Genomic DNA, 15,564 nt, shown 5'->3' on the forward strand with positions numbered 1-15,564 from the left:
TTGCCCGCCCGGTTGGCCGTGCGGTCTAACGCACGGCTTTCCGGGCGGGAAGGAGCACCGGTCCCCGGCGCGAATCCGCCCGGTGGATTTATGTCGAGGTCCGGTGAACCGGCCAATCTGTGGATGGTTTTTAGGCGGTTTTCCATCTGCCTCGGCAAATGCGGGCTGGTTCCCCTTATTCCACCTCAGCTACACTATGTCGGCGATTGCTGCGCAAACAAGTTCTCCACGTACGCCCACCATTACTCTACAACGCAAACATAGGGGTTACACTCGTCTGGTGTTCCCTGGGGGGTCCACCGGGGGCCGAACAGCACAATAATCCTGGGTTCGGGAGGCGGGGGGGGGGGGGGGGCGGCGGAGGGGTGAAGTGGACTGCGGTAGTCGTCGTGGGGTTGCGGATGACTGTGGCGGGGACGGAGCCTCTCCGTCGTTTCTAGGTCCCCGGTTAACATGACATAACATAACATAACATAAATGGAGAATTGGTTTATGGACAGCTCTTGGCTTGACATTTTCCAAATGATCAAACACTCTGACCCATATAAACAGGCAGGAACCAGTGAGTTGTGTGTACAGCGGGTCGTGTGCCGGTGTTGTTGCAGAGTGCGACCGCGTGTTCGTGAGCCGGCCGCCGCACGGCCCCCAGAACGGCACGTTCTCGGCGCCCGTCCTGGACAACTCGGCGGGCCACGCCCGCCAGTGCGTCTACACGTTCGTGGCCGGCCCGCGGCAGCGCGTCGAGCTCGTCTTCACGTCGTTCCGGCTGCGAGGCGTCCCGCCAGAGTGAGTACTCCAGGCCCCGCCCCTCCTCCTCTCTGCATCCCCGCCTGGGTGCACCAGCATCCGGCAGTTAGCTAGCTGCGCAGGCAGCAAGGCCGCGGCGCCGCAGTTACTCTTCTGTTCTAGTCCAGTGGCTACAGGCACGGTGAGGATTCCAAGAGCGGACGAGAAGGGCCAATCACCAACTGGCTCTCATTCAAGAGAGACAGTGCAAGAAAGAGTATTCTACGGAGTGAAGGAAAAATACTTCCTCGGTATAAGTCTGTTGTACTGCTACAGGTGTCTAGGTATCCCTTCCTATCTCATACGATGATTCTACAAACGCTCTTCAAACTACGGAGATGAAAACATTTTTCAGATACTCCTGTAGATTTATACATGCATTCCTTCATGACAATATGATTAACATCTCTCGAACACCTTTATTATGACAGTAGAAGTGAAGAAAGATAATATCCTGCAAACGGATATGCAGAAAGCCATATGTTGGTCAATTTATTTAATAAATCTTGCTTGTAAATGACAACCTCATTTCGATATGTGCGCTGCGCTAAAGATTAAAGGATCATTTCTTCGAAACACCGTAATTGCTTTGCATTCCAACAGTTCGAAATTTGACTCAAATGTGCCTACAACCTTCCTCTGTGATGGTGCGAAACCGTGGAGTTCTACTACGACGCACTCGAGCTTGATGACGCTTCATACAGCAAGGTGCCAACACATGCGAAAAAGAGACCAAAGCTCAGAAGTTCATGTGACGTACAAAATGGGTTAATGATGTCACATTGGCACCACAATTCAACCCAATGCCACCGTGGAGATGTCACGTGATGACAAGGTCGTCACAGTCCCTGTTACCTACATTTCATTCCTCCTTTCGACGCCTCTGCGATGGTGGTCATAGCCCTGAAACCGCCGGTGAAATCACGCGCTTTTCTTATGAGTGCCTGAGGGAAACATTTCAGTATTAGTTGAAAGCAGTCTTCGTTGCAATTGTAGTTTTTTAAATTATTTATCAACTACGCGTTTCACTTTATTTAGGCATCTTCAGGTTGATCTTAATTTGGTATTTCTTAGCACGATCCTTTAGACAGTGTAGCTGAGTACATGAGGTCAGCATCACCTTCATTAAACTCAGTAAATACTTTCTAGATGGACGTGAGTGACTCCTAGACTTGCATAACGCGTACAAAAATATTTCAGTCACGCCGCCGCTCAGAACAGACACGGAAAGGCCTTGGGGTTGGCATAAATGCTGTCAATAAAATCACCCTTCTTGTTGCGCGTCGTTGATTCCCACACATTTCACGTTTGAAAAAGAGAGTCCGCAGTGTGATGAGGGTAAAACAACATTCGCGAAAACCTTTGGTACTGTTGACAGCTCCTGGGTTATTATACCCTCCTCGACAGACATCACGGGGCTGCAACACCACTGAACGTGATATAACCCCTTTAGAGTGCAGTGCGGCCGTAATTTGTGCTCTGGAGTGCAGGATGAAACCACTAGGGACCGTTCAAAAGCATTCGAAGAGATTTGGGCGCGATCCGAAACTGCAACGGGCCTTTATACTTTTCCAGTGCTCCTGTTTCATTCCCTCCTGTGGCGTGATCATGAAAGTGTACGACATTGATATACATGCGGATGAAAAGGTGAAGAATCCCTCTAAGAGCCCCCATTTTGGCGAAACCCTCGGTGGCACCCACCCAGACGTATTAAGTACTTTAGAAATGTTCCTTTACAGAGAAAATCTGTGAAATACTCCTAGGCGCCTGTAGATATGCAACTGGCGTCTGAAATGTGTCAAGTGGTTGCCCTTCTGAAGGCGCCTTGGGCTTTTTTGCAGGTTTCTTCGTAAACGCACATTTCTAGAATTCTCAATAATTATAGGCAGGTGCCACCGAGTGTTTTGCTAAACTGGGTAGCCTTAGAAGAACCCCGATTCATGTGTCAGTGTCCCACCCCTCCATGATCACGTCACAGGACAGCGTGAAACAGGAACACTCAAAAAGCATAAGAACCCTTTGCAGCTTCGGATCATGTTGAAATTTCTCCGAACGGTTTTGAACGGTTACTACGGGTTCAAACAGTACACAAGAGCCAATATTGCGGTCGCCCTGCACTCCAAAGGTGTGTGATCACGTTGAATGGCGATGCAGTCCCACAATGTCAATTAGAGAAGAGCTGAAACGTCCGAGGCTTTCAGCGGTGTCGAAGGTTTTCAAGAACTACTTCCTGTTGCTCATTGCACTGCGAAATATGGTTTTCGGCCATGAAACGTGTGGGATTCAATGTCCCAAGGAAAGGGGTGGTTTCATGGACGCCCTTTATGCCATCCCCTAAGGCCTTTTCGTTTCGATTCCGAGTGGTGATATGTCTGAAATATTTTTCTCGACCATCCATAAGAAAACTGCGAGATTTCAACGCTAAGCGTTGCGACTCTGACCTCCACCACAGAGGCGTCAAAAGAAGGAATGAGATGCGGGTGAGAGAGGCCGTAATGCCCATCGTGTCACATGTCCGTTGTGGCAATGGGCAAAATTTGGTGATCTTTGGTGCCAATAACACACCAATAGCCAACTTTACAAGTCACATGAACTTATGAGCTTTTCCGCACGTGTTGATATTTGCTCTTTTAAGCGTCGTCGGCCCCGAGGATGTCTTCGCAGGACGTCACGCTTTTGAAGCTTAACGGAGGAAGGTTATAGGCAACTTTGAGCCAAATTTCAAAGTTATACGTCGCAATGGGATACAATTACGGAATTTCTAAAAAGTGATCCCTTGATTCTGTTGCGGTATGTAGTTATCCCATAATTCTTCTGTATTACCCTAGCGTTCTTCTCCCTTCTTACGATGTTTCCATAGATGCTTTTGTAGGCGACAGTTGTCGCCTACTGCAATCCGAATTAGCTGCCATTTTTGTTCTACTGTACGTTGTCGTAATAACAGCCACTATGGAAATCACTTCTATGCCCCAAAGCAGCAGCTTGCCCAAATATCTTCTTCGATCTACTATCCCAGTGGCTGATTGCCAGTCTTCACACACAGTTTTGTCCAACAGTAAAGCTGACTCTTGCTTAACACCATATAAAATCTCTGTACACTTGTCTATTAAAAACATTATGTTTTGCTGTCGTGTATTGACAGAGATATTTACTGAAATTACCAGATGCATAAAAATCAATCGTATTTTTCTCGCATTCTGTACGAAATGATGCACACAAATTCTGCCAAGTTTTGTTCTTTATTTTCTACTGTAGATGGAACCTCAATCTAAGAAGTTGTAGTTCACATACTATGTTCCAGGGTTATCTCTGACTCTCAGCACCTTTAATGAATATACATTTTTCAACGACAAATTTAGTTTGCTCTTTACGAAGCTTCCCTACGATCGTCTTCACAATTCAGATTTTGACATTTGTTTTCACTATAATACTTCCACATAAAACGTTTCAGAAGTTCATTCTCGCAGTGACATTCTTACTTTCCACGGCTCATACAGAACATTTTTTAGTCCGACGTTTCGTTACAGACTTGACAGATCACCTATCGAAGACCACATCTCTAGGAAGATACAAGTTTTTTTTTTGTGATGATCTCTGAGAGTTTCTTGGAGTTGATATACTTAGTACCGAAATATTGTCTTAGAGCCATGTGTTGTTCTCGAACAACTTTCCTATGAAATCGAAGGAATTGAAAAACATTTACCATAGTAGTCATTAAAAAGAATACTCTGAAACTAAGTATGCTACAGTTATTTACCTATAGTTGATCAAAACGAGTTCATGAAGAGTGTTTAACAGGAAACTTATGTAAAACAGTAATCTGACTGCGGATAACGGATGGGTACTCTAGAATGAGTTGGATTATTGTCAGAAGACAATTTCATCATTGGCCACTGAACAGGTAGGTTCCACAGAAATAGAAATTCCTGCGTGAGACTATGAGGCATTGTTCGCCATTTATAAAAGCTGTAGAGGGTTAGAATGATCTACATAGCATTAAAAGGAATGAAAATACAGAATGACGGAACTGAGAGGAAATGGACAAAGTCGATATGCAGGCACAGAAACATTGTAGAATTAACGTGATATCCCTAAACAATCATAATACTTCAGGTGCATTAGATGTTAATCCTCAACATAAATCTTCGACATTCGCCATTAATCGCAGCGCTTGTGACGTTATTCCTACAACGCTTCAACATTCAAAAATATACCAAAATGAAATGGAGGTATTTTCAGAGGGTAACGATTTCATTTCTCAGTTGCAGTTCGTGTTAAGGAAGATCATGATATAACTCTAACCGTAGGGTCCAAATTGAAACATTGCAGATGTTCTGGAACATAAAGTTTTCTAATGCTGAAAGCTAAATCAAAAAGTTTCGTGGCTGTAAAACTTTTTCGAGCTATTAGTTATAAAGGATTATTTAAGGAAGAACATATGTTTTATACGTATGAATCTGTGTAAGAAGCAACGAATTTTATTGGCTAGATTCCTAGAACAATAATATTTTCAGGTTATATTTTATGCGTTATGGCTGCTTCATAATAGAGAGATAAAGCCACTTCTTTAGAAATTTGTGCCTTGGGATAAAGAGGACTATAGTTACAAAATGGTTTTAAAATTTTATTCGACATTTTCGTTATTTGCGGTGTTTTTCATTTATGCAAATCTCACAAAAATATTCTACTGCGTTAGTCAAAAATTCAGCTTTCGTCATAATATACGTCCATCCTAAATAAGGACTTTATAAGTAGTTTAATGCACCATACACTTCGTAAATACTATATATTTTCGTCTTGCAGCAAATATAAAGTCTACATTTAGATCAGTTGTCATGTAATAAATAACTTCAGATGGTTACTCAAAACATAGTGTCATTTATATAAAAGTGGTCCATGCAGTAAGTAGGACGGCTGTATGTACATTGAGTATTGACGTGGTTCACAAATGTCAAGCAGGACAACTTGGAAGATTTGCAGAAACGTATCGAAAGATGAATTTGCAGAAAAGTTGAGTAATACTTACTTAAATATTTCTTAATCAGAATGATAAATATTTGGAAAAATCGACCTTACTGTAGTATGTAGTAACTTATACTTGTAAAACCTATTTTAATAATAATTTTAGTGGTTGTTCCATTTTTCACACCCATAAATGTTATAAAGTATTGTCTGTATGTTTTATTACAGGTAGTATTAATAAAATCAATAACACTGAGTATTAAAGTAGCTATCAGCAACTTGGAGAGTGAAAAATTATAATACAATAATACAGTCCACGCACGATATAAATAATAGTCATCTACACTCTTCCTCTCACGTCAGCTATTACTATCAAAAGTATTTCTTCCTATATGCCCAATATAGGTCTACTTGCATCCTTAATATTTTAGTACATGCATGCTTATCGATGTTTGTTACAAGTTGGAGTTTCCTTTCTATGTGTTTCCTAAGTTGTCTTTTTTTCGAGTTTTCGTTTGTATTGTGTAATACTAACTTATTTTCTTGAGATGAAGGTGTGCAGCTAGTCTGTCTAACCAACTGTGTGTACTAACTGTAATAGTGTTGTTGCTAGTGTGGTAAAGTGAACTTGTTTGGCTTGGTACTGATCTTGTCTTCTGCACACCAGCACAGACACTGCTGTGGCTGTGTGGCGGGGCGTGCTGTGTGCTCTAGGCCTGCCGGCCGCACGGGCAGCGGGTCGCGCCACACCAGCGCGAGCCTCATCAACCAACCGCTGGCGGCCCGTGCCGAATCGCGAACCACACCTCAGTCTGCTGTGCCAACGCCTGCCTATCCAATACGGAAAATTACCTCACTGTAAAAGACAATAACTCAGTCGTATACAAAATTTTTCTTAATCAAAGTGTAGCGCCATTGTTCCTGACCACCACACAAACTGACAAAAATGTTTCCTATCAATTACAAAGACAGACAATAGCGTCAGTCTCTAGACCAAACAACATACATTTCCCCCACTTTGTAAGCGAAGGCTGCATCCCAGCTGACATCGCTTTCAGTTAACGTCTCTGTAGGCGGGTAGTGGGGCGGAGGGAATCCTAACAGAGAATATCCCAGCTGACATCGCTTTCAGTTAACGTCTCTGTAGGCGGGTAGTGGGGCAGAGGGAATCCTAACAGAGAATATCCCAGCTGACAGCGCTTTCAGTTAACGTCTCTGTAGGCGGGTAGTGGGGCAGAGGGAATCCTAACAGAGAATATACCAGCTGACATCGCTTTCAGTTAACGTCTCTGTAGGCGGGTAGTGGGGCAGAGGGAATCCTAACAGAGAATATTTGGGAAGCGATTTAAAGTTACAACATTCACCTGCTAACCAAGTAAAACCTCCTAGTCAACGAGGAACGAGGCGGCGCTGTCGCTGCAGGACTACTGGTTACTCTTCGTGTTTTACTGTCCCTGTTAATGCATATCGACAAAACAAATATCACACTAGACTAATCTGGTTTTATTTTTTATGTTTTTTTAATGAGAAACAGACCGACGCTTCGACACTTGGCGTCATATGAAAGGCATGATGGCACTACGCCTAGGGCATAAGAATAAGCTTCAGAAATTCAGAAATAGAGAAACAATTCTAATAAAAACAGGAGGAGGACTGAAAATGTATAAGTGTCCTTGAATAAAGCAAACTCTTCTCTCGCGCAAGCTGCAAGCTGCGAGGTTACAGATAAACAGTTTGGCGGTTTCACCTAGCCTAGCGAGTACACTCTACGCTGATTTGTTTTGTAAAGCAACTTATATTGTGGGTAATAGAGTGCCTACATCTCTGTACCCACTGAGATTATCTTACGTGGCGATAGCGACACCACAGGTACAAAAATTCCCTGAAAACCCATGTCACCAGTGATGTAAACGTCACCCGTGAAGCGCTGCGCTGTATGATAGACGGTGCAGTCGTGTTTGTATCTCTACCACCAACAAACATTTAGCTGTTTTAAGAATACTTTCATGTTGAATTTAAACCGAAAGAGTAATGTTTCCTCTTACAGTTACTTAGCATTACATTAGGGCAGAATGTGACTGCTTCAATATTCTATCCACAGTTTGTGATTGGTTGGATCAATAAGTCATAGATAAGACTATTATTTCTTCTTAAATACAGCAATGACGTTAAGGAGAAAGGTTACAGAAATCTCAAACGTCACTGACTATTTGCTTCACGTAATGTTTCTGTTACTACTTTTCACTCCTTCCGCATCTATAGTGGATTGTTGGCAACCGGAATAAAATAATAACTGGATCCTTTTACCGACTTCCGAGCTCAGATGACAAAGGTTCAAAGAAAACTTGAGTTTGATTTCAAACACGTACTGACTCATACGATTGTAGTTGATGGTGCCTTTAATTTATCTTCCATATACATGTTTAATTCCGGGGATTCGCTTAAAACAACATCCGAAATTGTGCTAAACGCCTTTTCTGAAAATTATTTCGAGCAGTTAGTTCATGAGCCCAAGCGAATAGTACACTGTTGTGAAAACACAATTGATCTCTTAGCAACAAATAATCCTGAGTCAATAACAACAAACAAAACGGATACTTGAATTAGTGAACATAGGTTTGTCGTAGCGAGACTGAATATTGTGACCCCCGAATCCTCCAAAAATAAAAGAAAAATATACCTATTCAGAAAACTAGATAAAAATTCACTTGACGCCTTCCTGAGAGACAATCTCCACTCCTTCCAAATTAACAATATAAATGTAGACCAGATGTGGCTTCGATTCAAAGAAATAGTATCGGCAGCAATTGACAGATTTGTACCAGCTAAAATAACAAACGACAGAGTTGATCCTCCTTGGTTCACAAAACGGGTCAGAACACTGTTACAGAAACAACGAATCAAAGATGCCAAATTTAAACAGACGCTAAAGCTCCAAGATTGGCGATCTTCTACAGGAGCTCGAAATTTAGCTCGGACTTCAATGCGAGATGCTTATAATAGTTTCCACAGCAAAACTTTGTCTCGAAAGCTGGCAGAAAATCCAAAGAGATTCTGGTCGTATGTGAACTATGCTAGCGGGAAGACACAATCAATGATTTCTCTCCGCGATAGCAGCGGAGATACTATCGAAGACAGTGCTGTCAAAGCAGAGTTACTAAAGACAGCCGTCCGAAATGCTTTCACAAAAGAAGATGAAGTAAATATTCCAGGATTCGAACCAAGAACAGATGCCCACATGAGAAACATAGAAGTAGATAACCTCGGAGTAGTGAAGCAACTTAAATCACTTAATAGAAGCAAGTCTTCTGATCCAGACTGTATACCAATTAGGTTCCTTTCAGAGTGTGCTGATGCAATAGCTCCATACTTAACAATAATACACAACCGCTCGCTCTAGGAGAGATCCGTACCCAAAGACTGGAAAGTTGCGCAGGTCACATCACTATTCAAAAACGTAGTAGGAGTAATCTATTAAATTACAGGCCCATATCATTAACGTCGATATTCAGCCGGTTTTTTGAACATATATGGTGTTCGAGCAATATGAATTACCTCGAAGGAAACAGTCTATTGACACACAGTCAACGCGGTTGGTGAAACACAACAAACTCTTTACTCTCATGAAGCATTGGGTGCTGATTCCGTATTTCTGAATTTTCAGAAAGCTTTTGATACTGCACCACACAAGCGGGTTGTAGTGAGATTGAGTGCTTATGAAATATCGTCTCAGTTATGTGACTGGATTCGTCAGAGAGGTCACAGTTCGTAGTAATTGACGGAAAGTCATCGAGTAAAACAGAAGTGATTTCTGGCGTTCCCTAAGGCCCTTTGCTGTTCTTTATCTATATAAACGACTTGGGAGACAATCTGAATAGCCGTCTTAGGCTGTTTGCAGATGATGCTGTCGTTTATCAACTAGTAAAGTCATCAGAAGATCAAAACAAACTGCAAATCGATTTAGAAAAAAATATTTGTATGGTGCGGAAATTGGGAATTGACCCTAAATAACGAAAAGTGTGAGGTCATCCACCTAAGTGCTAAAAGGAATCCGTTAAACTTCGTTTACACGAAAAATCAGTCAAATATAAAGGCCGTAAATTCAAAAAAATACCTAAGAATTACAATTACAAACAACTTAAATTGAAAAGATCACGTAGAAAAAGTTGTGTGGAAGGCTAACCGAAGACTGCGTTTTATTGTCAGGACACTTTGAAAATGTAACAGATCTGTTAAGGAGACTGCCCACACTACACTTGTCGGTCTTCTTTTAGAATACTGCTACGTGGTGTGGGATCCATACCAGATAGCATTGACGGAGTACATAGAAAAAGTGCAAAGAGGGGCAACACGTTTTGTATTATCATGAAATACGAGAGAGAGTGTTACTGAAATAATACATGATTTGGGATAGATATCATTAAAACAAAGGCGCTTTTCGTTGCGGCGGAATCTTCTCAAGAAATTCCAATCACCAACTTTCTCCCCCGAATGCGAAAATATTTTATTGACGCCGACCTACATAGGGAGAAATAGTGACCATGATAAAATAAGGGAAATCAGAGTTCATATGGAAAGATATAGGTGTTCGTTCTTTCCGCACGCTATACGAGATTGGAATAATAGAGAATTGTGAAGGTGGTTCGATGAACCCTCTGGCACGCACTTAAATGTGATTTGCAGAGTATCGATGTAGATGTAGAAGCAGATGTAGATGAAGCACGATAATGGGACGCGACTTGGCCTGGACGTGCTGTCAATCACGAAGTAATTAGGTGCGCACTACAAGATGAAACTGGGGGCGAAAGCGAAAGAAATCCGTTGTGTCCTTTCATGGGAACCATCATTTAGCTTAAGCGATTTAGGAAAGCCACACAAAAATGCTTAAATTTTGATAATGTCATTTGGAGATGAAGCACAGTTCTCTTGAATCAAACGTCTTACTATCAGGTTAATTCATTCGGATGGGGTAACTTTTTCAAATTCTGATGTGGAAGAAATTTCTGTCACCGGTAATTTACCTGTAAAAGGACAACATTTGCTGGCTTACAGTTTCGAATCTCTAGGTTACTCACCAGTGCCTTTTCCGGTGTATCAGAGAATGAGAAGATGTGATACATTTGACGGTGATACGCCTGTCAGTGGGGACAATAGCCGTGGCAGCATCCAAGCCGTCTTCCGAGGGGACGGGATTATGTGCTGGTAGCGGGTTTCGTCCTTTCCTCGTCGTCCATTTTCGCAGGCGTGCAAAACAACTCAAATACAGCACTACGGAGCAAAAAATATTCGGCACACTCATCCACACAATATAGATACACTCTTGAAATAATGCTGTCGATGGGTGATGAATCGTGCCTGAAAACATCGCTGTACACTCATCAAAACGAGATCAAAACGCATGGATGTGATTCCGCTTTTGTGTGTGTGTGTGTGTGTGTGTGTGTGTGTGTGTGCGAGTGTGTGTGTGTGTGTGTGTGTGTGTGTGTGTGTGTGTGTACGTGCGGACGCGCCATCTTAGATGACTGGAGTGCCCACATCGAGTAAATGTTGATCCATGAGTAATAAAACAGTCTGGCATGGACAAGATTTTTCACTTCACAGTGGTCACAAAATCGGAACAGCAGGTTTACAAAATCTATTCAAGTTCGACAAGTACATGGTACCTGTCCAAATGCAACTAGTGCTAGATATCACCATTCAGTTTGCATAGGGTTCTTAAGGCGACACTAATTTAATGTCGAAATTGATACGTAACTAATATATTTTGTGAAATGTACAGGTGTTTTATAACTTATTTCTACAAGTTTATGACCGCCCGCAATCCCACGTCCCCTTCAAAGATGGTCATCTAAAGCTATGGCATACATTTTCATAGGGCATTAACATGAGTTCGTTAATGCACATTGCGGTCTTCTTCAAATGCGATACCTACAACGTGCTGACATGATGAAAGTTTCCAACCGATTTCTCATGCACAAACAGTAGTTGACCGGCATTGCCTGGTGAAACGTTGTTGTAATGCGTCGTGTAAGGAGGAGAAATGCGTACCATCACGTTTCCGTCTTTGATAAAGGTCGGATTGTAGCCGATCGCGATTGCGGTTTATCGTATCCCGACATTGCTTCTCGCGTTGGTCGAGATCCAATGACTGTTAGCAGAATATGGAATTCAGGAGGGTAATACGGAGCGCCGTGCGTGATGGTATGGGGTGCCACTGGTCACACGTCTCGGTCACCTCTTGTTCACATTGACGGCACTTTGAACAGTGGACGTTACATTTAAGATGTGTTACGACACGTGGTTCTACGGTTCATTCGATCCCTGCGAAACCTTACAATTCAGCAGGATAATGCACGACCGCATGTTGCAGGTCCTGTACGGGCCTTTATGGATACAGAAAACGTTCTAGTGCTGCCCTGGCCAGCACATTCTCCAGATTTCTCACCAATTGAAAACGTCTGGTCAACGGTGACCGAGCAACTGGCTCGTCACAATATGCCAGTCACTACTCTTGATGAACTGTAGTATCGTGTTGAAGCTGTACACGCCATCCAAGCTCTGTTTGTCTCAATGCCCAGGCGTGTCAAGGCCGTTATTACGGACAGAGGTGGATGTTCTGGATACTGATTTCTCAGGATCTATGCACCAAAATTGCGTGAAAATGTAATCACATGTCAGTTCTAGTACAATATATTTGTCCAATGAATACCCGTTTATCATATGCATTTCTTGTTGGTGTAGCAATTTTAATGGCCATTAGTGTAATACAGACAGCTGGTAGTGTTGCTGTCGCTACACAGTTACTATGCTAGTTTGTAGGGTGCTCATTGCATACTACTTTACGTAGTTTGCCAATTACTAATATGGTCGTGAGATTTGCAACACGAGGTGCCTCCAGACAATTTCAGTATTAGCTCTTGTGGAAATAAGTTTTACGAACACTGTACTGAAGAGAGCTGTAGAGGGATGACAAAGATTGGAATACATCCAACGAACTATAGCGAACGTAGGTGGAAAGTGATATTCTGATATGAAGAGTTTGGCACAGGAGATAGCGACGTGGCGGGCCGCATCAGCTCATCCGGCAAGCTGGTGATCTAACAACCATTCGAATATGTTGCGTATCTATACGCCTAGTTGAGCCCAGTTTGCTGAAGCGGTCTAACCGAAATGCTTGAGGGAGCGAGAAAAGCAGGCAGCGAGTAAAAACGGGTGACTTGCCGCGGTCGGCTCCGCTGCGGCGACCTTGGCGCCGGACCTAGGCCGGCGGCGGCGGTCCTCGAGCCTGCGACCGGCTGCTGAAGAGCTGCGCCCGGCCGCCCGGCCGCCCGGCGCCCCTGACCGCGTTGCGCCGGCTTTTCCAGGTCGCGTCGAGGGTGCTCCAGCTCCAGGCCGCGACTCCAGCCACCCCCGCCCCGCCGCCACTCCCACCTAGCCCCTCCCCCACCCGTCCCGCCGCGCCCTGCCTTCAGCTCTTCAGCGCCCTTCAGGACGCGCACGCTAGCAAAACGTCCCACCCCGTGGGTACACCGCCGGGCCCGCACAATTAGAGTCGCGTTAGGCCGACACGCGGCAGGTTCACGCCCGGCGGCTGCTCCCGCCCTGTATACCAGCAACCTCCTATGTGAATCGATCCTTGATTTCTTGTCCGCGTGTATACAAACGTCGGTGAATTGTTACGCTACAAAAGATAGACAAATACAAGAATCACCAACCTTCTCTAACCTGGAAAACTTAATCGAACAATAGCAACTGCAGCGAATTAATCTGTAGGGTCTTCTAATCAAATATACAAGTTGGGTTTTGAGTAAGCGTAGTGCATCTGATAGGGATATTACGCCTGCAGTCCTTGACAGTCTGGCATCATCGCTGAGTGTTACGTAAAAAATTCTCTGCTTATGTGCCACGTTAACTACGTCTTTATAAAAGTCTTTGCACATACTGGGTGATAAAAAAGTCAGTATAAATTTGAAAACTGAATAAATCACGGAATAATGTAGATAGAGAGGTACAAATTGACACACATACTTGGAATGACATGGGGTTCTATTAGAACCAAAAAAATACATACGTTCAAAAAATGTCCGACTGATGGAACTTCATCTAATCAGAATAACATTAATTAGCATAACAAAGTAAGACAAAGCAAAGATGATGTTCTGTACAGGAAATTCTCAATATGTCCACCATCATTCCTGAACAATAGCTGTAGTCGAGGAATAATGTTGTGAACAGTACTGTAAAGCATGTCCGGAGTTATGGTGAGGCATTGGCGTCGGATGTTGTCTTTCAGCATCCCTAGAGACCTCGGTCGATCAGGATACACTTGCGACTTCAGGTAACCCCAAAGCCAATAATCGCACGGACTGACGTCTGGGGACCTGGGAGGCCAAGCATGACGAAAGTGGCGGCTGAGCACACGATCATCACCAAACGACGCGCGCAAGAGGTCTTTCACGCGTCTAGCCATACTTTGATTTTTTTTGTTCTAATAAAACCCCATGTCATTCCAAGCATGTGTGTCAGTTTTTACCTCTCTATCTACATTATTCCGTGGTTTATTAAGTTTTCAAATTTATACTGACTTTTTGATCACCCAGCATGTTTCTATGTATGTACGCATATACGGGCTGTTAGGGATATAAGTGCAGATACTGTGATCACTGGTACCGTAATATGTATCCACTTTTGTATGTTAGTTGTTTTTTACTCTGCGTCTAACAGCTCTCCCGCATACACGTCTCATTATTTACCGCCTGATGTTTTCTGCATGGTCGTAGCTCCACCACTAAGTGGACTACGCTTGTCAGTATAGACTAACCCTTTTGCATCCAAGGGTCCACACATCAACACCTGACCTTCTGACCAGGATAAAATAAGCATTAACAGTTTACTCTTGCCACGTGTACTTGGAGATATTAAGCAACGTAAAAACATACTACTCCTCATTTGGATAAGTCTGCAAATGAAATAAATACTGAAGTAATGCTGTCCAGTATGCTGTCCTCAGTCACCAACAGAAATATTTGTACTTATACTCCTGCATATGTAAGTTCCACATTTTCTTCTAAGTCAATTAATCGATTTAAACCAAACCTGGTACACATATCACTTACTATCCAGAAAGAAACATTATAGGGTAAAAACAAAGTACCTCATATAGGGGTGGGGGTGAAAAGGTGGTGATATAGTTCACGAAAGTGTAGTAAAATCTCAAACAAATTTTGTATACTGTGCATGACTCATTATTTCTATTATTTGTATAAAAATGCTATGGGGATAACATATTCTTACCGTCCCTAGGGGTGGGGATTGGGGGGGGGGGGGTAAGAAGTCGTAACATATAAACATATTCGATAAAGATCGATATTAGCGTCGACTCCCTAGTTTTCGGGTGTTGCCAGAGAGATTGTCCCAGTGATGTTTCACCCTAAGGGGAAGAGTTGAGGAGTAAAAGAGTGACATATCATCAAATATTTGTAATGTATGAACAAGTTTCTACCAAACTTGGCACAGCCCACTTGCTATCTGGAAAAAAGTTACTGTGGCAGTAAGAAAGCCTGTGGCGAAGAGTAGGGGTGAAAAGGAGTCACATGAAGGCAGTATTCATGAATGCCTGCAACAATTCTTCATCTTCTCGTCCTCCTTCTCCTTCTTCGCTGTTTTCTTGTTTCTCTGCGGCCTCAACTTTTTGTATCGGTTTTGGCATTGTTAGCGTCAGCTGACGCCATATACATGAATAATTTTTTGTGTAAAGGAGCTATGGGAATAAGATACGTCTAGTAACCCTAGTGTAAGGGATGGGGACAGAAGAGG

General features: G+C 43.1%; 1 protein-coding gene across 1 annotated transcript in view; it reads left to right on the forward strand.

Annotated features, from left to right (window-relative positions):
- The window catches only part of LOC126456044 (tolloid-like protein 1), a 1,300,043-nt gene that overhangs the window by 1,004,739 nt on the left and 279,740 nt on the right, over positions 1–15,564 (forward strand). The window contains exon 4 of the mRNA XM_050091798.1: positions 606–786. Within this exon, the coding sequence (XP_049947755.1) occupies positions 606–786 (181 nt within the window). The remainder of the gene's footprint in view (positions 1–605; positions 787–15,564) is intronic.

The sequence above is a fragment of the Schistocerca serialis genome, chromosome 2, assembly GCF_023864345.2.
Source record: "Schistocerca serialis cubense isolate TAMUIC-IGC-003099 chromosome 2, iqSchSeri2.2, whole genome shotgun sequence".
Taxonomy (NCBI): domain Eukaryota; kingdom Metazoa; phylum Arthropoda; class Insecta; order Orthoptera; family Acrididae; genus Schistocerca; species Schistocerca serialis.